The sequence below is a fragment of the Neovison vison genome, chromosome 1, assembly GCF_020171115.1.
Source record: "Neovison vison isolate M4711 chromosome 1, ASM_NN_V1, whole genome shotgun sequence".
In the NCBI taxonomy this organism is placed as follows: domain Eukaryota; kingdom Metazoa; phylum Chordata; class Mammalia; order Carnivora; family Mustelidae; genus Neogale; species Neogale vison.
Window position 1 is genome coordinate 77764646 of NC_058091.1, and position 24154 is coordinate 77788799.

The window sequence follows — 24154 nt, forward strand, 5'->3', positions numbered from 1 at the left end:
ACGTGGAAGACTGGAGGCGGTGACCAGCTCAGGGCTGGATGATCTCCAGGAGGAAATCTGAAAGATCTGTCCCTGCAGATGCAGAAGGCTTCTTCTGTCTCCTGGAAACTGCCTGTTGATTCCTAACCAACACTAACTGCCAGTTTTGCTTTTGACTTAAATGGAAAGGAAAAGAAGATTTGGAGCAAGGTGACAAGCAGGTGAGTGTGTCAGAAGGTGAGTGGACCAGGTGAGTTTGTCAGAAGTGTAAGTGACGTAATTTTTTGTGAAGTGCCTGGTGATTTTGTTGTCTGTGCTCCTCTGTTTTGGGAGAAGGAAAACATTTGAGAAAAACTAAAAACTTTAACAGTCAATTTCCCCAAGACTCAGGGCAGATCTGTCTTTAGTGTGTGTGTGCGTGCATGTGTGTGTTTATCATCTCTTGTGTAATGGGAAGTTCCATCTCTATCCTGCCAATTATCCCTGTTGGGTTGGATTTTGAATAAATGGAAAGAATACAGCCAAGAATCTATGACTCAGAAAAGATAATTTTCTCTTTTTTTAAATTAAATTAAATTTATTTATTTGACAGAGAGCACTAGAGAAGGAAAGCACAAGTCGGGTGCAGAGAGACAGAGGGAGAAGCAGGCTCCCAATGTGGGGTTGGATTACAGGACTTGGGGATCATGACCTGAGCCAAAGGCAGACTCTCAACCAACTGAGCCATCCAGGTGCCCTGATTTTCTATGTTAATACTGCCTGGCTAATGTGCCATCTAGAATCAGATAAGAGATGGTCCTTAAACAGATCTTTAAAATATTACACTATTTACAATTAGAGTTTTTTTGTCAAAGGGCAGGAAAGGATCATGAGATATCCTACGTTCTGACCCTTATGTTTTTACATCATAAAGATGCTGCCCAGGAAAACAGTAACTTAATGGCGCAGAAACTAAGAGAAAGATCAAAAGATTTTGGATACTATCCAGAATCTATAAAGAATTCATCAAATTCAAAACCCAAAGAACAAATAATCCAATCAAGAAATGGGCAGAAGACATGAATAGACATTTTCGCAAAGAAGAAAACCATATGGCCAACAGACACATGAAAAAGTGCTCAACATCACTCATTATCAGGGAAATACAAATCAAAACCACAATGAGATACCACCTCACACCAGTCAGAATGGCTAAAATTAACTAGTCAGGGTCCATATCGGCAAGGATGCAGAGAAAGGAGAATCTTCCTTCACTGTTGGTGAGAATGCAAGCTGGTGCAGCCACTCTGGAAAACAGTATGGAAGTTCCTCAAAAAGTTGAAAATAAAGCTACCCTATGACCAAGCAATCACACTGCTGGGTATTTACTCTAAAGATACAAATGTGGTGATCCAAAGAAGCATGTACACCCAAATGTTTATAGCAGCAATGTCCACAATAGCCAAACTATGGAAAGAGATGCCCATCAACAGGTGAATAGATAAAGAAGATGTGGTATAGATCTGCAATGGAATATTATGCAGCCATCAAAAGTGAAATCTTGACATTTGCAACAACATGGATGGAACTAGAGAGTATAATGCTAAGTGAAATAAGTCAATCAGGGAAAGACAATTATCATATGACCTCACTGATATAAGGAATTTGAGAAACAAAACAGAGTATCATAGGGGAAGAGAAAAATGAAGTAAGATGAAACCAGAAAGGAAGAAAAACCATAAGAGATTCTTAATCTCAGGAAACAAACTGAGGGTTGTTGGAGTAGAGTAGGGAGGGATAGGGTGGCTGGGTGATGGACATTAGAGAGTATGTGCTATGGTGAGTGCTGTGAATTGTGTAAGACTGATGAATCACAGACCTGTACCCCTGAAACAAATATTACATTATAAAATAAAATAAAATACAAAAAATACAAAAATAAATAAACCCCCCTGTTGGGAAAGCCATCCTATTCAGGATTTAAAATACCCCTTTAGGAAAGGAAATCCATGACAACTGTGTTCACCCTGTAATCCATATTAACTATGTCTTCTCTCACCCTAGACTGGAAAGACAGGACAATAGTATGGGTAATTCAGACTTCGGCTACAGCCACATGTGCTATCGATTGTTGGATATGTCATCTGAAAGCCCAGTTGGTGCAGGATCATGGACCCCCTTGGTCCATTCCATTTAGAACACCTCAGAAATCCTCAAAGGCGATTGGTTTCCAATTGTTAAGGCCAAAATAAAAATATGTAATGTTAGAGGGCACCTGGTGGGCTCAGTGAGTAGAGCATGTGACTCTTGGTCTTGGGGTCAAGAGTTCAAATCCTATGCTGGGCATTAAGCTTACTTAATTAAAAAAAAAAAGGGACTATTTAAAAATCCATAGTGTTAAAATAGCTAGATTCTTTCAAAATGATCATGAGTCACCCTGATGTCTCACAGTCCCTCAAAGTACTGTATTAAAAGAGGTTATTTTCAAAGGATAGAAAATAGGCTTGTATTCCTCAGTTAGATACCACTTGAAACCATCACCCAAAAGGGACCAGCTCCCTATGTGTGTAAACAAAAGTCTTGTTTCCTTTCTGGCTACAGATGATATCATAGCAAGCTTCAGGCAAGCAGAGATTAGATGCACTGAGCTGTCCTGTTGGTCAGCTGATTCTAAGACTTGAGAAGGACTCCACCATTTGTCTTTGTGCTCTGGCTGGGTTTGTCTTTAGTTGCAAATCAGGTGGAGTGCCCTGGGCCACCGACTGCATTGCAAATTCTTCTACCCTTTCTGGACACTCCAGTAATTCCCTTTTCCCTCCACTTGGCTGATGAGACTAAACATTGGGCTAGATCCTTGAAATGATTTACTAGACTGATGGTGACCACTCAGGCAATATCCCTGATGGGAATGAATGTTTCTTTGGTTATACATTGTTGCCATAATGGGAGGCTGCTTCTCATCAATGTGTGTTTTGCAACCCGTCCCAAACTCTAACCATCACAAAACCACCAAAACTTCAACTAACTTACAAATATCATTAGATTCCCTAAAGTCCTGGATAACCATATGGTCCTAGACTATACCCTAGCTTATCAAGGGGGAATTTATGTTGCTGCAAATTCATCTTTCTGTGCTTATATCAATACCTCCTTGGAAGTGGAAACCAGTATTGATAACATCAGACAGCAAGCCACTTGGTTGCAGCAAACTCTAGATTGCCATACACCCCTGTTCCAGAGAGGATGGAACTGGTTCACATATACCTTCCCCTGGATACCATAGGGACTTAGGTTCATATTAGGGGGTATTCTAAGACATTCTAAAATTAGGACTCACCCTCGTGCTAGTAGTATTATGTGTATACATAGGAATTAAGCTCATTACAAATGTGTGTGCCAAAACTGTGCAAGCAAGTCACATCAGTTGTGCGTTAAGGAATGCTTCAAACCCACATTAACATATTCCATTCCAAGATCCTGACTACGCCCTAGATCAGCATGAAGCAGCTACTGAAGATGGACCTTGGTCCTTAATCCCATAGATATGGAATGATAAATTGACAGTGGGGAATTGAGGCCACCTTGATCTTCATAACTAGCAAGATGATCTTTAATAAGTGTTCTTAGGTTCATATGATTGATTTACTAACACTCCTGGTGAATCTATATATCTTATTTTCTTTTTTGAAGGAGAATAGAAAGCCCTTGCACATCACAGAACAAGAATTAGGCCTCTTGCACAACCCTCCAGCACTGAAAGTTGTAAATAGGAACCACAAAATCTACAGAGAATCAAGAAATTATAACGGGCTAATGCACTCATTCACTGATAAAGGAGACTTCCTTCCTTCTGAAATCCTCTCTGTGAGGCAGAAACCTCAGAGCTGGCTTTTGGGCAAGTGTCTGCCTCCTCTTCAGGTGACTGGCCCTCTGAATAGAGCTCATATTCCCTTCCCAATCAACACTTGTCTCTTGAGTATTGACCTTTCAAGCAATGGGCAGCTGATTTGATATTTGGTATTAAAAATCTGAAAAAAAATGATATTATGCTCTGATTTTAGAATGGTAACATTCACTTAATTACTGGTAAAATCCCTAAATAATACTTAAAATGTGAGACCATTTATTTTTACACTTGATCTTAGCCAAAAGGCCGAGAAGCGATGAGAGAGACCATTTATTTTTATTTAAAGGTAAAAGTAACCTGAACACAAAAAGATATATAAAAATTTTAAGCCGTAGAATAACATAGAAAGGACCCTGTGTGTTCACTGCCCCAAATCCTAGCAGATGCAGGAATTTCATCCACCATAATCCTGCAAGCCCTAACTTGTTCTCTCCCACCATGAGGACTCATTTAGAGTCAGTGAATGCCATCTTTGGTTTTTGCCATTTAAAATTCTTTTTCTCATATGGTACAAACCTGTTTTCTTAAAACTTCTGTCTATGAGTACAAAAATATATCAATATATAATGTAGGCATTTGACAATAACAACTTTGAATATAACTGAAGGCAGGATGATTTCTAAATAATGAGATTAATTTTATAACAATGAATTTTTGTTTTGTTTCCAGATCCTCACTACTATAAACCACGTTAATTTATTTTTAGACCTGAAAATTAAGAAAATGTTCCCTAATGAATATCATTAGTCTCTTAGATGTTATATTTTTATTTTGCAATATTTGTATGCTCAGGCCTTTGGCAATCAGAATAATTTAGTGTCATTATGTTGAAATCTTACACGTCTTTTTTTTTTTTTTTTTTTTTAACACAAAGTCAAACCAGTCACAGGATAATGAGCTTCACTCTTCTTGTTGCTTGACCAAAGTACTGAGGTTTCCTAAATTTCTGGGCCTCCTCACCTGCTCTTCTACTCAAATTCTCCCACTTAGCCTCACAAACTACAGCTTGAGAGACGCTGGTGAGAAGCAAGCAACCATGGAAGAAGCCAAAAACAATCCCACAAAACAAAGTCTCATTTTTTCCCTCTCTTGGAGTATCATAACAAAGAAAACACCACTGCTGCATCCTCACACATTTCTCTGAGAAATATTAATACCTTTCAATGCCTTTCGACCATGATTTGCTGTGAGGCCCTGGACGAGGATCTCGGCCTTATGCTAGTACTGCAGTTACAAGAAGCACAGCTTATGACATTCTCTTCCTTAAAAGTTAGCATTATTAAAAAAGACTCCCCTTCCTTCACTGAGTCAACACTGCTAAGCATCTCCTGTCCTGTGGTGGTTCACAGGTCCCATGATGGCTCAAATGAGACCTTGGGGTTTTCCCAACCATAGACCGTGTATGGAAACTATGTTAGCCTCAGTTTACACATGAGATTTAAATAGCTTAAACCCCAGTTTACACAGGAGTTTTTAAGAGTGAATTAAAGAAAATTTTCTGGGGTACCTGGGTGGCTCAGTGGGTTAAGCCTCTGCCTTTGGCTGAGGGCATGATCTCAGGGTCCTGGGATCAAGCCTCGCATTGGGCTCTCTGCTTGGCAGGGAGCCTGCTTCACCCCTTCTCTCTGCCTGCTTCTCCGCCTACCTGTGATCTCTCTCTCTCTCTCTGTCAAATAAATAAATAAATAAAATCTTTTTAGAAAGTAAGAAATTTTTCCTATTAAAAATAATTCACCACGGAAAAAAAAATAAAACAAGATGAAATCAGAGAGGGAGACAAACCGTAGGAGACTTTTAATTATAGGAAACAAACTGGGGTTGCTGGAGGGGAGGGAGGTGGGGGGATGGGGTAACTGGGTGATGGGCATTAAGCAGGACACATGATGTAATGAGCCCTGGGTATTACGTAAGACTGATGAATCAGTGACCTCTACCTCTGAAACCAATAATACATTATACTTTAACTGCATTTAAATAAAAATTAATATATAAAAAATAAAAACAATTCATCATACTTGAGGAGAAATCATTTGTTTTATTGTATAAATGACCATTTCAAAAGTGTACAAGAGTTTAAATTAGATAGATAAACTGGAAGATAAGGTATTCACGTCCAGACAGCATTCTAGAAATGGGCAGTTCAATTACATTAGATATAATAAAGATTTAGAATGTTACAAATATCAACATTTGAAGATTATAAAAAGAAAGCAAAAGTAGGAATTCTGCTCGCCCACTCAGTAACACATAAAGAATTATGTAACAATTCCCACACACTGATCTCAGAAACAGAACGTTACATTTTCTATGAACACAAACAATGAAATATTAGGAATGGTACTTAATATAATGTTGTTTGAGGCAATCTATATAGGAACTATGATCAAGACTCAAAATTGCACAAATTTGATAGGCCTTACATTTCCCATCACAAATGACACTGCTGTCATAACTCACAAAGAAGTAATTGTAGTATTTTAGAAACTGCTCATTGCCCGGGACTGCAAATTGTTTAGCTAATCCATACAAACTTTTTGGCTGCAAATCTTCAATGCTGTAGGTCTGAGTCAGCACATATTCCAGCTTCCAATCGGATTCTCCCTTTAGATTTGCCTCTGTCAGGTTCAAATAATACTGCAACATATCCTATATCAAAAACAGTCACAAAGCTTGGTTCATTCTTTGGAATATAAAGTACTGAACAGCAAGAAGAGCCCTTATTTGGATTTATGTGACATTCTTAATTTAAAGTTGCAGTCAGTTAAAAATAGGAGAATTGGTTTTGTTAAAAAAAAAAAAAGTCCCAATAGAAAAATCTGTATTACATTTTTTAAATCGAAAATAATGAAGGAACATAATAGAAAATAGTCTAAACTATACAGAAAGATGTAAAAAATAAAAAGCTTTGATTCACACACCTCAGAAGTAACCACTGCTAATAAAATCACTGTACATAAATCAGTGATGTTCTGAGACAGCTTGTATCAGCTCACAGAGCCAGTGATCAAATTTTCAGCAATCTTGCAAGTTAACTGACATCACTTTGGCAGCTTTAAATTGGCCATGATGGGAGTATCTATATCATGGAAATTGGCACTATAAACTAAAGTGTCTTTTTCCCCCAATGGACAACTGTTAAACATTTATCAGCACCAGTGTATGTGTGTTGTTCTAGACTTTATGTGCAAAACAAATATAAATATTTAGAATATATATACCCATTTACTATCTTTTTGGCTTTTTCAAAAAATGGAGTTATACAATGCACTGTTTTGCACTTTTAAAAATAATTCAGTGCTGTATCATGGCAACTTTTCATGTCAGTATATATATATGTATGTATACGTGTGTGTGTCTGATGCTCAGATCCACAAAAAGGAAACTAATGGTTGTAAAAATAATTCAGTCAACTGTTTTATTTCCTCATTTAATCTAGTGTTTATGAATTAAATCATGCTTCCCCTGCCCTTCTTCCTTCATAAAAACACATTCTACAGAATAAAAGAACTACCTCCCATTAAACTTACCTAGAAAAAAATGCATTTACATCAACAGAGACTTTAACTGAAAATTTCTTTTCAAATTAAATTAATTAAAAGGGACTGTACTCATAAGCAAAACGTCCAGACTTTTGAGGCTAAATTGATCTAAAACATTGTCGTGTACAAGCTCCAGAGAACTTTTGTCTCAAAAATGAGTGTCCAGCTCAATTTATTTTCTCTACAAAAAAAATTTGCTCACAGGTATCAAGTGCTTACTATAAACCAAGCATTTTTCTAAGTGCTTTACATGTATTCATTCACGTAACCCTCGCAGCGACTCTGTGAGGTCAGTCAGACTTAGTTTAAGCCTCATTTTACAGAGAAATGGACTGGGGACAAGGAAGTTAGGTAGAACAACTCTTGAGAGTACGGTTTCAGAATCTACAGTTACCTGCACAGCTGTGTTTTAGAGAAGAGTAATTAGTAACAAATAGGGCTTAGTGCAAAGCTTCAATATGTATCCAAGTCCATAACTCAGACCCTGCCCAGTATGCTAAAGGAATGTGAAGTCTTCAGGAGGATAGAAACCACCTCCCAAAAGGTGACATCCTATACCCATACTTAGCAAGTACTGATAAGTCAAATACAAAAAAGAAGACATCACAAGATTTCAAGATAGAAACTACATAGTTAAACTGAAAACATTCAGCTAAACTAATGAAAATTGTACAAAGACAAGCATAGTTCTAAAATTGTACCAACTCACCAATAATTTATAATCATGAGGATCATACTGAAATAGTCTGACGCCGGGATTGTTGGTCTGTTTTTGCAAAACACTCTTGACTGGGGTAACAGCAGGAGCCACAAACAAGGAATTTATTGGACTTCCTGTATAAGACATATTTACATTAACGTTTTTTTAAATTGATTTTAACTTTATTAAAAATATGAACAAATTCAAGATTAAGACATTAACAGATGAAACAGTCAAATGACATATGATCCTTGATGAATCCGGACTTGAAACAACTATAAAAAGACACTTGAGAAAATAGAGGAATCTTAATTCTGATTTGGTATCAGATGATACCAAAAAATTATTGTTGATCTTGTTAGGTAAGTCAGTCATATTATGATTATATAAGCTAGTCACATATTTTAACAATGCAGATAGAAGAGCGTAGGGCTAAAGTAGATCTAATGTTTGAGATTCACTTTCAAATACTTGAGGAAAAGAAAAAAGAATTAAAAAATGAATAGGTAAAGCAAATGTGGCAAAATCTTGATAGTGTTAAATATAAGTGATGGTACATGGGGGTTTTATTATTATTTTCTGTTTTGGGGTATATTTGAAATTTTTCATAATAACAAAACCCAAGTATTACAAATACACACACACACAGATACAAAACTAGTTTGTTCTATACATCTACCTAGAACAAAAACCAATAATGACACATAAGAATCTGATTAGTGTCACCATGTTTCTAATACATAGTTATTATAGGATTAAATTTCTGAGTAAAAAAGCTATCAAATGCTGAAAATGGGTCATTTTTTTAGCCAAGTTTATTCATTGTAGACAAAAGAGGTAATGTATTTCAAAAACATTCCCCAATGTTCAATATATATATGAATATATATTTTTTCCTGGCTCACTACTCTAAAATCAGAACTCTTATTTTGTTAACTCCCAATTTCCTCTTCTTGTGAGGAAATCATCTTTAAAAATAGGTCATCATTGTTTGTTTGATGCTCAATCTTTTATTTTTTTTTTATTTTAATCCTGAGTAGACAACAATGTGGATTTACACTTAAAATTAAGTATTTGAGGGTGCCTGGGTGGCTCAGTGGGTTAAAGCCTCTACCTTAGGCTCAGGTCATGATCCCAGCGTCCTGGGATTGAGCCCCACATCGGGCTCTCTGCTCAGCAGGGAATCTGCTTCCCTTCCTCTCTCTCTGCCTGCCTCTCTGCTTACTTGTAATCTCTGTCTGTCAAATAAATAAATAAAATCTTTTAAAAAAATTAAGTATTTGATATATTTTAAACTAACAGTAGATTGTATTTTGTTAATTAAATTCTGAGAAATAAAACAAGTCATATCAAAAGAGACTTGAGTCTAGGAGGTAAATAATGAACAGCAGTATTTCTCCAAACTTGAGGATCTAAAAGAAAAGCGGAGTAAGCTGAGGGTTTCAGAGACTTTTCTGTTGACAGCTATCAAATGATGGTGGCCCATGGGACAAATAGGGAGAAACACAATTGCAGGTCTAAATATACATTAGACACTTGACTTATAAGCATAGAAGATAATTCAGAAAAATCTATCGCTGACAGGTTGACTTAGTGAAACTTTTAATTTGCTGGATCAGTTCAAGATTACCAGCTAGTCACTGCTCTGCTCTAGCATCTTGGACTGGGGAGATGCAAACAGAGTATCATATTACCTTTTTCATCAGAGAGAACCATCATGCTATCTCTGTGAGTGTGTCCATAAAATTGTCCTACAATGACACTGCTGTATTTTCTAAAAATATTTATCAATTTCTCATTATGGAATTCTCTCATTGCTGTGGTGCTGCTTGAATAGGGCAGATAACCCACCGGAATATGTGCTATGATGTACACCTGGAAATAGAAACACAAGGATGACCAATGAGAATCTTTTTGCACACTTACCACAACCAACTAACATTTGGATACCCAAGACTGAAATTATATTAATTAAAAATTTAAAAAGCTAATATCCCATCTCTACCTCTCCTATCACCAAAAAAGATGAAATTATAAAACTATCAATATCATATTAGTATCAATTAAACTATACTGTTGATGATATTTGGTAACTGTGACCTTGGTCACAATTTTGTTAAATAAAAAAACAGGTATCAATCCTGTGTTTATAAATTTTCTCTGTGTTTTATCAAAACAAAACAAAACAAAAATACAACAGAGTGAATTAAACCATAAGGTGTTTCATGAGAAAACATCTTCAAATTTTAATACTTTTACTAATACCTGACCCCACTCAAGTTAATAAATACACACATTTAGCTCCTTTTTATCCCCTGATAGATTTTGGTGTCTGGGATCTACCTTCTCTTTATTTTGCTGAGAAGTGCTCAGTATACTCTCTAGCCATTCAAACTGATTTGCTGGGTCCGTTTCATTCAGAGTCATGATATTTGGGCCGTAGTACAAGTTTGTGTTTAGACTGATGATCCTAAGGTTCAGGTTAGGTGATACTTTCTGTGTATAAAAACCACCTATAAAAAGAAATTTAGACACACTCTAGAAAAACACATACAGAGATTCACAGGGACTATGAAGGCAAATTCTTAATTATGGTTTACAAGCCAGTTGGAAAGGTTATACTTATTTGTCATCATTTAGTTTGTATGTACACAGGCTGTCATTAAATAAGAATCAGGTCTAACACTTACTGAGAACCTACTGTGTGCCAGGTCCAGCAGCAGCCCTTCCACATACTGAGCTAATCACAACAAGTGTATCCAATAGTCAGATGAAACACTAATAAAGTGTATGGGTACTAGGCAACCAGGTTCCGAATTTTTGAAAAGAAATCTTAGTGCGTCAACTTCTACTTCTGCATGTTTGGGGAGTTAAGATGAGAGCGTGAAATACAAAATGCAAAAATGGGAACCCATTTTGACCTTGCTAGAGACTGTTATGGAAGAGATGTCAGAGAAACCAGAGCTGCTACAGTCTCCGGAGTAGGGAGACTCATACCCACGATCTGGTGGTGACAACACCCAAGGGGCTGCTGCAATGGTACTTTCAAACCTAGCCCCTGACCTTGGACCTGCTCTCTTTGCCCCGGATCCACTCACCATCCCTGCCTCTCCTCAGCTTTCAAAGATGACTTATGGCCTCCAGAAATCTGGGCATATCCAGAACGACTACAGCCGTGTGAACATTAAAGATCTTAGCCTAAACAACACGAATAAAAATAGAGATGAAACAGGGATGAATACATCTTTCACTTACCTTTCCTTAAAGTACGAAGAGCTTCTTCATCTAACCAGGGTTTCCAGAGGTCTGCTACTGCATTGTACACCTTGCTGGTGACTACAGGTAGTTGATCCTGCCCACAAACAATATAACCCACCATTGAAACTTTAAAGAGACATGGGTTAACTAATTTTAGCATTACTTGAGCACATACTACTATGTTAGACATCAGGAGACACAAGGATGAATACGAGATAGATTTGCTGTTTCAGGAATTTATAACATAAGGAGATATACACACACACACACACACACACACACACACACATATATAAAACCAATCACCTATAAGACAATGTGACAATGTGCAGGTGCTACCACAAAGGTTCTAGGAGGGTAGAGACGTGAATAATTGAGTCTGGCCCATAGCGTCAAGGCGGAAAGTGAAGAGAGCATACAAAGCAGGCTGAGTTGAAAAGAAAGGGCATCAAAGCAAAGACAATGACCCAGATGCCAGCACACACAGTGTTATATACAGAGAAAAGCACTTGTGCTGGTTGGCCAGTATATAGGATGGATGTGGGAATGAGCTCATCGAAGAGACACAGAGGCAGGTTTGAGCCCAAACATGCAGGGCCTGGTATAGTACGCTAATAGAAGGGAGGAAATATCATGATTTTAGAACTAAACAAAGTCCTCTGAAATGCTCACCCCAGTATAAAACTTCTGAACTTCTTGAATGAAAATTTATAAACACATGCTTTTGATTTGAAGAAGTCTCTTTATAGCAAGAGGTTTTGATTTTTTAGACAACATGTATATAAAACATTTTTTATTATCAAAGTATTTTTATCATCCCAATTTATCATATTATAATAAAGAATCTTTATGGTGACATAAGCTTTAAGGAAGGGGAAAAAAACCCCAAACTTTAAGAAAGTACATACTGAATAAAAATCCACAAATCATGTGTGAAATTTCATAATTATTCATATTTTTTGTTTTAAAAAATTGCATTAATAACCTGAAGCCATTTTTCTACTCTCCTCATATTCTTCTGCATATTGGTGATATGGGCTTATTTCTTAAAGGCGTTTCCTGTCAGCATTAGTTAAAATGCTTAGTTATTTTTCAGGTGACATCCAAGGCACATTAATTCCTAATACATATCCCTCATACATGATGAAAATATAACTACATTGAGGGAATGTAATATCCAAATGACTTGTTCTAACTAGAACTATCCTAAGTATATTTTCAATTCATGTCAGATACCAGAATTATCTGTCTGAAAAATCACACGAAGACTTACAGGTCAATCTGGATTTTGATTAAAAATTGGTTATGACATGGGGGCTTAAGTGGGTAGGAGGAGACGAATAAATGAAACAAGATGGGATTGGGAGGGAGACAAACCATAAGTGACTCTTAATGTCACAAAACAAACTGAGGGTTGCTGGGGGGAGGGGGGCTGGGAGAAGGGGGATGGGGTTATAGACATTGGGGAGGGTATGTGCTTTGGTGAGTGCTGTGAAGTGTGTAAACCTGGTGATTCACAGACCTATACCCCCGGGGATAAAAATATATGTTTATAAAAAATAAAACAATTTAAAAAAAATTGGTTATGTCAGATACCAGAATTATCTGTCTGAAAAATCACATGAAGACTTACAGGTCAATCTGGATTTTGATTAAAAATTGGTTATCATTATCAACATCAAAAACCTAAAAGGGTTAGCCATTGGTGTTAGCCATGCCAACATACCAGTATGGTCATGTATAATCTTAAAATTATGTAAAATCACACTAGACTCTCCTCTCAACTTTAGATGTGAGAAATAAGAGCACCAGAGAAGTTAGATGATTCATCCAGGGACAGCTGGTCAGTTCCAGAGCTCGGTCTAAATCCCAGGTCTTTCCACCATCACTCCTATGTCCAATTATCTGTTGTACCATGCCCTCATCTCAATCCTCTTTGGCTGTGACATGAGCACTGCCGAGAAACGAGGTATAATGAGAAGTGACTCACCCATAAGTTTGTTGGCACCAGCCTTGCCAGTGTAGGAGTAAATGAGGACCCTGGCCCAGTCTGCCTCTTTGGGTGGTGACTGGAAGGAATCCCCAGGCTGCCCACGCTAATATCTACTTCTGATGTAATGGGTGGGGAGGTGCTCCTGTATGTGTATGCTTATGTAACTATGTTTGTGTGCATGTTTATGAGATTATAATAGAGAAATAATACTTAACAAATTATTTGCTTGATTTGTTACTAACATAAATTCACCAGAATTCGACCTCAGCTCTCCATCTGTAGAAGATTTTGTTGTGGGAATTTGTTGAGATTTTGTTATTTTTGCATATTACATTTGACATTTTGGAAACTGGGGAGGAAGGGTGGAAGTAGAATAATAGAAAGGAGATTTTCAGATATAAAGTTATAAGCTAGAATGGAAAAAAAACTCTTTAAGGTACACAGACTGCCCAATACACCCTAGCTATACATGTAGTAGGATATATTTTAGAATTTGGATATCATCTATACCTTTGAATTATTACAGGATTTGACTTCACAAAAAGAAGATGAAATAAGGGATGCCTGGGTGGCTCAGTTGGTTAAGCAGCTGCCTTTGGCTCAGGTCATGATCCCAGCGTCCTGGGATCGAGTCCCACATCAGGCTCCTTGCTTGGCAGGGAGCCTGCTTCTGCCTCTGCCTGCCACTCTGTCTGCCTGTGCTCACTCTCGCTCCTCTCTCTCTTACAAATAAATAAATAAAATCTTTAAAAAAAAAAAAAAAGAAGATGAAACAAATCCCCAAAGGAGTTAGGAAAGATGGATCCCTTGTCACTGCTTACTGTTGTAATAACTACCACTCCACTTACTGAGGGCTTAGTATGTGCCAGGTAGGAAGCTATGGACTTTTCAGGTATTAGCACTAATTCTCACAAACACTCTCCAGGGCAGGTATTCCTGCTCCTATTTACAAATTAGTGACTTATAGGTCAAGGACATTAAGTGAATTATCCAAGTTGGTCAAGCTATTAGGAGCAGAGCACCATAGGGTTTTATATTCCAGTGACTATAACTCTAAATCCCACGTGTTCTCCACTACATCAATCTGCCTGTCACCTAAAGCATATAAAAACAAGGTGCTTGGGGCATCTGGTGGCTCAGTCAGTTAGGCACTAACTCTTGTTTTCAGCTCAGGTCATGATCTTGGGGTCCTGTGACTGAGCCCCACATCAGGCTCTGAGCTCAGCGGGGAGTCTGCTTCAAGATTCTCTCTCTCCCCCTGTCCCTCCCCCTCTCACTCACTCTCTTTTTCTCTCTCTCTCAAATACATAAATAAATAAATAGATCTATCTTTTAGGACATTCCCAAGCCTCTGCCCTGTGTGGTCTAACATCTCAGCAGTAACAAAGTTGACCACCGGCTTACATGGATGACACACAAAGATTAATGTATTTATTGTTCATCTCAAGCCTGGAGGCCAATGTCAAGAAGTTTCTCGAAACTTAAGCTCATCCTAGAGTACAACTTTTCCTCAAAATCACGGTGCTTAGGTGATTAAACCCCTCATGAAGCACTCTTTTAAAATGAGATGGAAAACATATTCAAAGCAAGGAGATACATCTAGACAAAGAGAGGTAGGGGGAAAAAATACCACGTTCAGGAATACTGAGCCTGTGAATCCGGCAAGAACAAGGGGTAGATGAAAGGATGTTAGTCTAATTGAACACCAAAGATCAGGGATGTGGGCTCTACCACCAAGGGATTCTGAGCATGTGAACAAGCAATACGACATTTCTGGGCCTCTGTCTTTCTCGTCTATAAAATGAAGGGTTGATCTAGACCAAGGGCCAGCAAACGTGTCCTACAAAGGGCCAAATAATAAATATTTTAAGCTTATGGGCCATACAGTCTTTGCAGCCGCAATTCTACTCTGCTGTTCTAGTGAAAAATAAAAAAAATCAGCCACAAGCTATACAGGAAGAAGAGCCATGGCTGTGTTATGATAAAATTTCATTAATAAAAACAAGGTGCAGGCCCAGATTGGACCAGAGGTCACAGTTTGCCAAGCCCTCAGCTAAAAAACAATCTCTGAGATCTCTTGAATCTGTGTAAGTCTAAGATTCTACACTGCTCTGCTCTAACAGGACCTTGTGGGCAAGGCCCAAGGTCCCACAGTTATCTACAGGCTGCTTAGCAAACAGCCCCTCTAACAGATTGAGACCCGGGCTTATCCAGAGGCAAATATTCTGAACATAATCTCTATCTTGAATCACATCTTAATGAGATAAACTGGACTTGAACTTGGTACTTACGATAGTTTGCTATATTTGTTTGTTTGTTTTTTTAAGATTTTTTATTTATCTATTTGAGAAAAACAGAGATTCGGAGAGAGAGCCTGAGCAGGGAGGAGAGGGAGAAGCACACTCCTGTGGACCGGAGTTCACGACAAGAGGCTTAATCCCAGGACTCTGGGATCATGACCTGAGCCTAATGCAGACGGTTAACCAAATGAGCCACCTAACCATGCCTACGCTTTTGTTTTTAATCATAATCTAGCACAGATCAGAGTGTGGAGAACTTTGTATGCGTGATAGAAATTCTGCAAGATGTAAGCATTTGTCAATATTAAACTTCCTTGCTAACCTTATCATGGAAATGTGAATGAACAACAAAATTATTCAAAAGAAAGTAGAAAATAAAGAAGAATATGAAGGAAAACAAAAATCAAACTAAAGCAATTTGCTTCCAAAACTCACTATGGATGTAACTTTTTTATGGATTATTAAGAATCACTTAAAGTCTCTAAAGCACTTGTCTTACCTTCTTCAATAGTCATTAAGAGCACACTCCACCACCATGAGCCCCAATCCCATGGCTTACCACCAGCTAGTTATTGCTATAGCTTTGACACTCCCGATGGGAAAAACCCTTTAAACACTTTTGGAAGTTGGGGGCACCTGGGTGGCTCAGTGGGTTGGGCGTCTGCTTTCAGCTCACGCTATGATGCCAGGCTCCTGGGATGGAGCCCCACATCAGGATCCCCGCTCAGCTGGGAGCCTGCTTCTCCCACTTCTCCCTGCTTGTGCTTGCTCTTGCTATCTCTGTCACTATCTCTGACTCTGTCTCTCTCTCTCTCTCTCAAATAAATCGATAAAATGTTAAAAAAAAAAACAACACTTTTGAAAGTTGAAATCAAATTTACCTGTGGCCAATAGTCATGATTACCCAGTGCAGGGAACACCTGGAGATTTGGAAAGACAGTCCGGATGGTGTTTGTCATATTAGCAATCACATCTATGACTTTATCTGTTGAGAGTTCATACACTGGAACGTGAGGTGGGCTATCCCTGAAAAGGAGACAGAATCGTAGAGAACAAAATCAATTTCTAAACTTTTTTTTTTTTTAAGATTTATTTGTTTATTTTAGAGAAGGAGTATGGGGAGGGGGAGAGGTAGAAGGTGAGGGTCCAAGCAGGGAGAGGGGCAGAGGGGGAGGGGGAGAAAGAACCCTCGAGCACTCCCCCTGCCGAGTATGGAGCCTGGTGTGAGGCTCTATTCCAGGACCTTGAGATCATGACCTGAAGTGAAATCCAGAGTCTGCCGCTTAACCAACTGGACCACCCAGGCACCCCAAGAACAAAATCAATTTCTATAAAAAGTCACTAGATTTATGCATGATGCCTTGTTGCCCTGAAGGTGAACCACACACCTTCCACAACAAAACAACAAATGACTGCTGAAGAGTTGATCAGCTATTCTTCATTTACCTCTCTCCCACAGGGAGTCCTATTTTTAAAAATCTGTGTAATACAAATACAAAGCCTATTATTCTGTCTGACTGAAGATTTATGAGAGGCAAGTATTTTAGCAACTAAAATTTTAGCACAGATTCCAGATCTAAAATGCCTGGGTTTGCCACTTACTAGCTATGTGCACTTGAACAAGTTACTTAGAAGCTCAGCCTACATTTCTTCATCTATAAAATCAGAATAACAATAATATAAATTGTAAAGATTATGTGAATTATAATGTATAAATTAGTTAAATAACACCATGGTTATTATTGCTGGCACAGGAAATATAGATCTCATCACTCTGTCATGACAGATAGAATTAATTAATTATACTACAAGAAGATGATATTTACAAAATTGCTATAACAGGCTAACTCCCATTGTAGTCTTTTGTTTTTGATTATTTAATCAAGACCTATTATCACATTAAAAACACCTCAAAACACTGATATAAGTGTTCTGTCTGTGAAGTCATCTCTTAGCTAACACCAACATTTTTCTAGAGCCTGTATTCTAAAAAAATTTAAAATTCTGAGACTTCTAAAATCTTCCTTATCTCTAATAATCTAATGATTAATTGGACATAGTATTTTTAAAACCCAAATAATTCTTAACTTAAAGCCCAGTTAATCTTTATAGGAATTCAGCATTCTAATGAAGCTTAGGACACTGTAGGTAAATATTGAATAACTAACGGTATATATATAATCACTTACCCTGTCCATATCATGAAAGATGCTTCTTGTCCTGAATTTTTAATAAAATCAAATGCCGACAAAATAAGGTGATACGGAGAATCACACAGAACATCTCCAAAAGGGCCAGGATTGGAGGCATTGGCGCCTTTAGATGAAGCACACACTTTTGTGTGGTCATCTGTGATGTGGTAAGTAGGGTCTAAGTGCAAGTCAGTCACATGCCAAAACTGTCCTGTTGATTAGAAAAGAAATGGTGTTAAACCTACTTGTGTTTAGGAATTCCCGTCAAAATATTTACAGTAAAACTAGAGACAGTCCTCCCTGGGATGGAGGAAAGCCTTAACGATTGAAATATTCATTTGCCCTGAAGGTAAATACAATACTTCCCTGTCAGAAGATAAGGATTCCAAAGACAGTAGGAAGAATTTACCAAAATTTACTACTTACACGTGTCAGCACTCAAGAGCTCAGGGACAGCATGACTACCAAACAAAGACCACATAACAAACATAAGTTGCATAATGAAATACAGGGAGAGATCCTTCCAGGAGGTCACTAATAATATATATCCTGTCTTAATAGTATGTTTCCTTCCTTGCAGAATTTAAGGTTTTAGAAATTATTTATGTTCTTCTTGTGGAAAAACTGACATAGAACCATGATGTGGTCTGTTAGGGTTCCACAGTGAAGAGATTACAGAATGAGGAACTAAATCTCACTCCTACTTTCTTGAAAATCCTTGCCTCTCAACATTAGTGGAAAAAGAATATAACATTTTAATACTAGCTTTAAGTCAAAAGTAGGGATTGCCAGAAGCCCTAAAAGGGTACTAAATACAGGAACATCTCCTAATGTACGCTTGTACCAAATGTTAGTGATATTAAGGAAAGCATTTGTTAAAGAGGATGAAACCTCAGGGAGAAACCGAGAACCCACCTGAGAGCAGGGGAAAAATTCTTTAATTTCCATTAAAGGAAATAGTAGTACAAATAATCACAGTAGTTCCACTCTTTATTAAGCATTTGTGCCGGGCCTTATAATAAGGAAACTAAATACACTATGTCATTTTGTTCTCAAAATTTGAAGTGGGAATCACTATTCTCGTTTTATAGTTGAGAAATGAATGCCGGGTTAATTAGGAAATTTGTTCAGGTATACACAGCAAATAAAAGGCAGAGTCAAAATCTGAACCCCATTTTGAAAGGTTCTCCAGTTTGCTTATACCTCATTTACATATATAGTCTATGATTTTGCTGCCTTCTCATTTGTAGTCAATAAATTATTTTAATATTGAGGCTTTTTCACACTTTCAATTTTGAGTTCACTCTGATGATGACTAAGTTGTCTCAGAGAGACATCGGATGTGACATAGCAGCAGATCCTACAGCAGAAACGTGGAGCAAACAAGTAGAAGGTGAACTTTCATCTGTCTGGACGAAGATGACAAAGACTGAGTATGGATGTGAGCAAACACCTGAAAAGAACCCAAAGCTGGGATAATAGAGCAAAAAACTGCAAACGGTTCACTTGGTAAGGTGGAAAAGGTAAGTTATATTTGGGTTGATTTTTTCTCCACAACATTGTTACAATTTTGTAACATATTGAAGTTGACAGCTAAGAAGTGGTAGACAAAAGAGCCAGAAGAAAGTAGACATAAAGCAGTCTTTATGATCAGTTACTTGGTATTCTGTTCCCGTTTGAAAACCTTTGCCAAGAGTGATTTATTTTATTCTTTAGTGCAGAAAAATACTCCAACTTTCATTTTTAGCTTAGACATTCTTTAGCCAGCACACAAAGCAGTGTTGGCAAGCAGCTCAGAATCATCCTGGAGTCTGTCCTTCTTGGCCTTTAAATATATAGTAACTCTTATTTTTATGCAAACATTTTTTAATAGCTTGCAGAATGTTAAGGTACAATAAACTGCACACAGAACAGTATAGTGTTGCGGTTAAGAGTGGGGACTCCAAAGTGAGACTACCATGACTTTCAATCCACGCTCCAGGGGCGCCTAAGCAGCGCAATTGGGTGAGCTCCCACCTCTTGGTTTTGGCTAAGGTTCTGATCTCAGAGTCATGAGATCGAGCCCCACGTGGAGCTCCATGCTCAGCACAAAGTCTACTAAAGTTTCTCTTTCCCTCTCCCTCTGCCCCTCCTCACCCTGCTCTTTGTCTTTCTCTCAAATAGACTTTAAAAACCAATCAACCAATCCAAGCTCCACTTAATTAATCTACAGTGTGATCTTGACTTGTTTTCTCTGCAAAATGGGAAGAATATCACTGCCTCCTGTATGAGAGTTAAGTGATTTAGTAGAAGTAAAGTTCTTAGAAGATACCTGGCATCTAGGTAATTAAACTTGATGTTAGTTATACTGTTATTAGTTGACCCCAAGCTTGAATTTGAGATTGAACCTCCTCATTTCCAAGTAAGAGTTAGAATTTATCAGGTACTTACTGTAAGTGTCATACTGTATTTTTTAATGCTTTACATGCATTAACTCATTATTTCCAATTTACAGGTAAGGAATTGCAGCACACAAAGATTAATTCAAGTCACGTGTGTCAGACACAACAGAGCTGAGACAGAGATTCAGGAAATCTAACTCCAGTTTCCGTGCTGCTCTTAACCACTGCACTACTTTTGTCTCTTGTGTGCACTCACGTGTCCTTCTGTCCCACTTGCTTCATGTAAAGTAGATGACAACACCTACATGAGATAATGTAATGACAAAGATAAGGTTAAAATTTTATAAACCCAAACTGGAAACATGTTAAGAACACATCTCTAGTACCTAGATTCATGGATCCTTTGCAACTAGAAGATGTCTGACCTATAGTGGGCTCTCAATAAACATTCTTTAATTAGGCACAGTCAGGTTTCAGGATTTCCTCAAGATCACCCGGTGACTCAGTAATGAAAGCTGAACCAGAACAAGTCTCTCCAGACTTCCAGTCGAGTGCTCTTTCCACTACATTGCATTGCCAGATCCAGATAAGTGAGGGGGTAATTATTTAGATGCACTGAAGAAAGTCTTTAAATAGAAGCCAAGAGAACTCTGCCAGGTTCTTAACCTGGGATTTATGAATAATGAACCTCTGGAGGCCTCACCTCCCACCTCTAGTGAAATTAGAGATAAAGTACTGTGTGTGTGTGTGTGTCTAAGGCCACAAACCTGGCCTGTGGCAGAGCCCACACTCCGCTACAGATTCTCTGGTTGGCAGTCCCAAGTTCTTTTCACTCCATGATGATTTTTCTCTTATTCTGTAGATAATATTTAACAAGATTTCCACAAATGTATGTGTATATGCTTGTGCGTGTTCTCAATATATATAGATAAATGCTCAACACTATACCAAAAAAAAAAAAACCCTTATAATTTATCTAAAAACATTCTAATTTATCCTAAAGAACCTAGTAAACCATAATTCAGATATTTGGACATATGGTTTTTGTTTCAAATAGGTATTTTTGTTTGCTTGCTTATAATGTCAGTTCCTACCAAATTATTCCTGCAGGCTCTGACCTACTAATTCTTTTTTTTTTTTTTTTTAAGATTTTATGTACTTATTTGACACCGAGAGAGAGAATGAGAGAGAGAGAATACGAGCAGAGGGAGCAGCAGGCAGAGGGAGAGGGAGAAACAAGCTTTCCACAGAGCAGGGAGCCTGGTGCAGGACCTGATCCCAGGACCTGGGATCATTACCTGAACCAAAGGCAGACATTTAATCGACTGAGCCACCCTGGTGCCCCTAATTCTAAAGAGTTATAGACAAACACACTCAGGTAAGGTCTCCCTGGGTGTTGTCCTCTGACCCCTAGGGCTTGACATGACTGGGAATTTACACACAACACACATCAAACAAGCAGAGGCCTGTCATGGTGTGTGTTGCAAAGGAAGCAATTCGGGATGTGGTCAGGAGGAGAGAGTCACATCAAATAGAAAACAAAATAATATAACCCGTGAAACTGCTGAGTCAACACTTCTGCAGGTCTTTAAACCCACTTACTCCATCTCTACCCGCACCCTAAGTGACTCAGCCCCTTAGCTTCCCTATCAAAACAGGGAAGTGTAAGTGAAGATTCCCGACACATCAAAAAGCTGTCACTGAGACCCTCTGCTATCAGATTGCTAAAGCTAAACAGCAAATTTGCCATTGGGTGGTCCCACGCAACCTGGGACATCTTATCTCAAAATCCTAAACAGTTCCATAATTAAAGAAAAACAACTAGCCTTAATAAAAAGCAGCAACCAGTGTGCGTAAGTATTTGGGACAATTTCTTGTTATGACTGACAACTGGGAAACCAGATTCGCAGTTCCTGCTCTCAACTGCCTGACAGCTGAGTCATGAGAACTTGGCTCTTGGACAAAGAGGAGGTGTGTTTTCAGAGCATTTTCAAAGTCGTGTGAGACAGCGAGAGCCTCAGTGAAGAGAGGTTTCAGCACCAAACACTGCAGAGTTTGAGACAGCTATGCCCAAAATACAGAACAGAACTCCACCTATCAAAATTTCCTCCCTCTAACAAAGCCATTCTTTTCCAAGAGAGTCAGGGAGGGAGGCAGGGGGTTCCTTATCTTTGAAACTGAAAGCTCAAAAGGCATCCTAAAACCTAAAATTCGTTAAACAGTTTGTTGAGCCCCAATTCTCAGAGTTTCGTATTCCATAGGTCTGGGGTGGGCTAGAAACCTGCCTTTCCGGCAAATTTAAGTAACGCTGATGCTGCTGGTCCCGCACCACACTTTGAGAACCACCAAGGCAAAAGCTACTACCTTAAAGTGTTAAGACTGAGTACAATTGGTCCCACCCACAGAGAACCCAGGGGCACTCAGGTAAAGTGAAATGAAGGTTCCAGGAGTTCTAACATAAGACTAAGAGGTGGGTAGCATCGGGACCGTGATGGTCCTCCGCTGTTGGAGTGGGAAGAAAAGGCCACCAAACCCGGCGATCAGGACAGAAGACTACCTGAGTCCCACTGAAATGTGCATCCCCGTGGGGAAGAGCAAACTCCGCAGCTCCCCTGTGTTCTGGGCAGATTCGGGCCCTCTGGGAACGCGGGACTCGCAGCTTCTAGCTTCGGTTTTCCTTGAGACACGCGGAGATCTCCTTTCTCCGAGGACGCCCGGAGGAGTCTGGCCTCCGCAACCCCTCTCCCTCTGCAGCGCCCCCACTGGCAGGGTGCTGACCCAGCCCGACCTTCCGCGGTCTCGTCCCGCAGTCACCCTCCTCCTCCCAGCGCCCCGCGCGTCTGGGGCTCCACTCCCCACCGGCCCCGGCCCGGGCGCACTGCTGCCCCCATGCACTTTTCACGAATTGCGCGGGAGCTTCAACTCTGCCCTCTCCCGCAACTCCCGGCGGGGAAAGGGTCGCGGACTCACCCACTGCCGGAGCGGGACTCGGGCTGCCACCGGGCGCCAGGGGCAGTCCGAGCCCGGGAAGGCAATGCGAGACGACCAACAGGCAGCAGACAAGCGTGCCCAGCAGCGCCATCGCGGGTCAAGGTCGGGGATCCTGGGGCTGTCTGGCCCGGGGGTGGAGAGAAGGCAGGAGGATGAGGGTGTAGACGTCCAGCGGTCACGTGCGAGGGTAGATTCCGCAACGAGTGGGTTCGTTTGACCTTCTGCAACTGTCTGGCGATTATCTGCCCTCTTATGTCTTCGCGTCAGTGACTGGCGTAGGAAGGAATGTGCTTGGGTAAACCCCAAACAAATCATCTTTCCTAAATGGCACTGGCACCAAACGGATGGGGCTCCTTTCCGGAACACTTGCAGAGAAACTTGAAGTACCATAATTTGGAGTAGGTCATCAGAAATTTTGGATAGCACTGTGGACTTCGAAGGGCGGTCCCTACACCAACAGCATCAGCACTACCTGGGAATTTTCGTGGGAAATGAAAATTCCCAGGTCCCATACCAGATCAATGACATCGGAAACTCAGGAGGGAGGGTACGAGCTGTCCAGTAATTTGTGTTTTTAATAGCCCTCCAGGTGATGCTAAAGTGATGGTGATGTTTGAGAACACTGCCCAAAGACACTAGGTTTTAGGGTTTTGGTTGTTTGGGGGGTTTTGTTTGCTCATTTACAACTGAGTTAGAACAATATCTCAGAACTGTGCTTTATGCGGTCCAGAGATGCAGAAAAGCCTAAGTAGAGCCAGTTGATTTTACTCTTCCAAGAAATTTTTAAAAATACTTAGTCTGACAATGGAGCCAAGATCCCCAAACTACTTTGGGTTCTGTGTTCCTTCTTTTACCAGTTATGATATGAGGATGCTGGCCTCTTTAAGATGAAAAGCATATAGCTTAAATTTGTAGGGCACGGAATTCCTTCGGGG

The 24154-nt window shown here is 39.3% G+C and overlaps 1 protein-coding gene across 1 annotated transcript; it reads right to left on the bottom strand.

Annotated features, from left to right (window-relative positions):
• Positions 1 to 5880: 5880 nt before the first annotated feature.
• Positions 5881 to 23470, bottom strand: SMPDL3A (sphingomyelin phosphodiesterase acid like 3A). Its single transcript, XM_044249640.1, has 8 exons — positions 23199 to 23470; positions 17845 to 18058; positions 16537 to 16681; positions 11360 to 11456; positions 10448 to 10617; positions 9799 to 9979; positions 8114 to 8238; positions 5881 to 6511 (listed from the first exon to the last, which is right to left on the bottom strand). Exons 1-8 carry the CDS (start codon positions 23308 to 23310, stop codon positions 6194 to 6196), a joined length of 1362 nt encoding a protein of 453 aa, XP_044105575.1. The 5' UTR covers positions 23311 to 23470; the 3' UTR covers positions 5881 to 6193.
• Between the last annotated feature and the right edge of the window lie 684 nt (positions 23471 to 24154).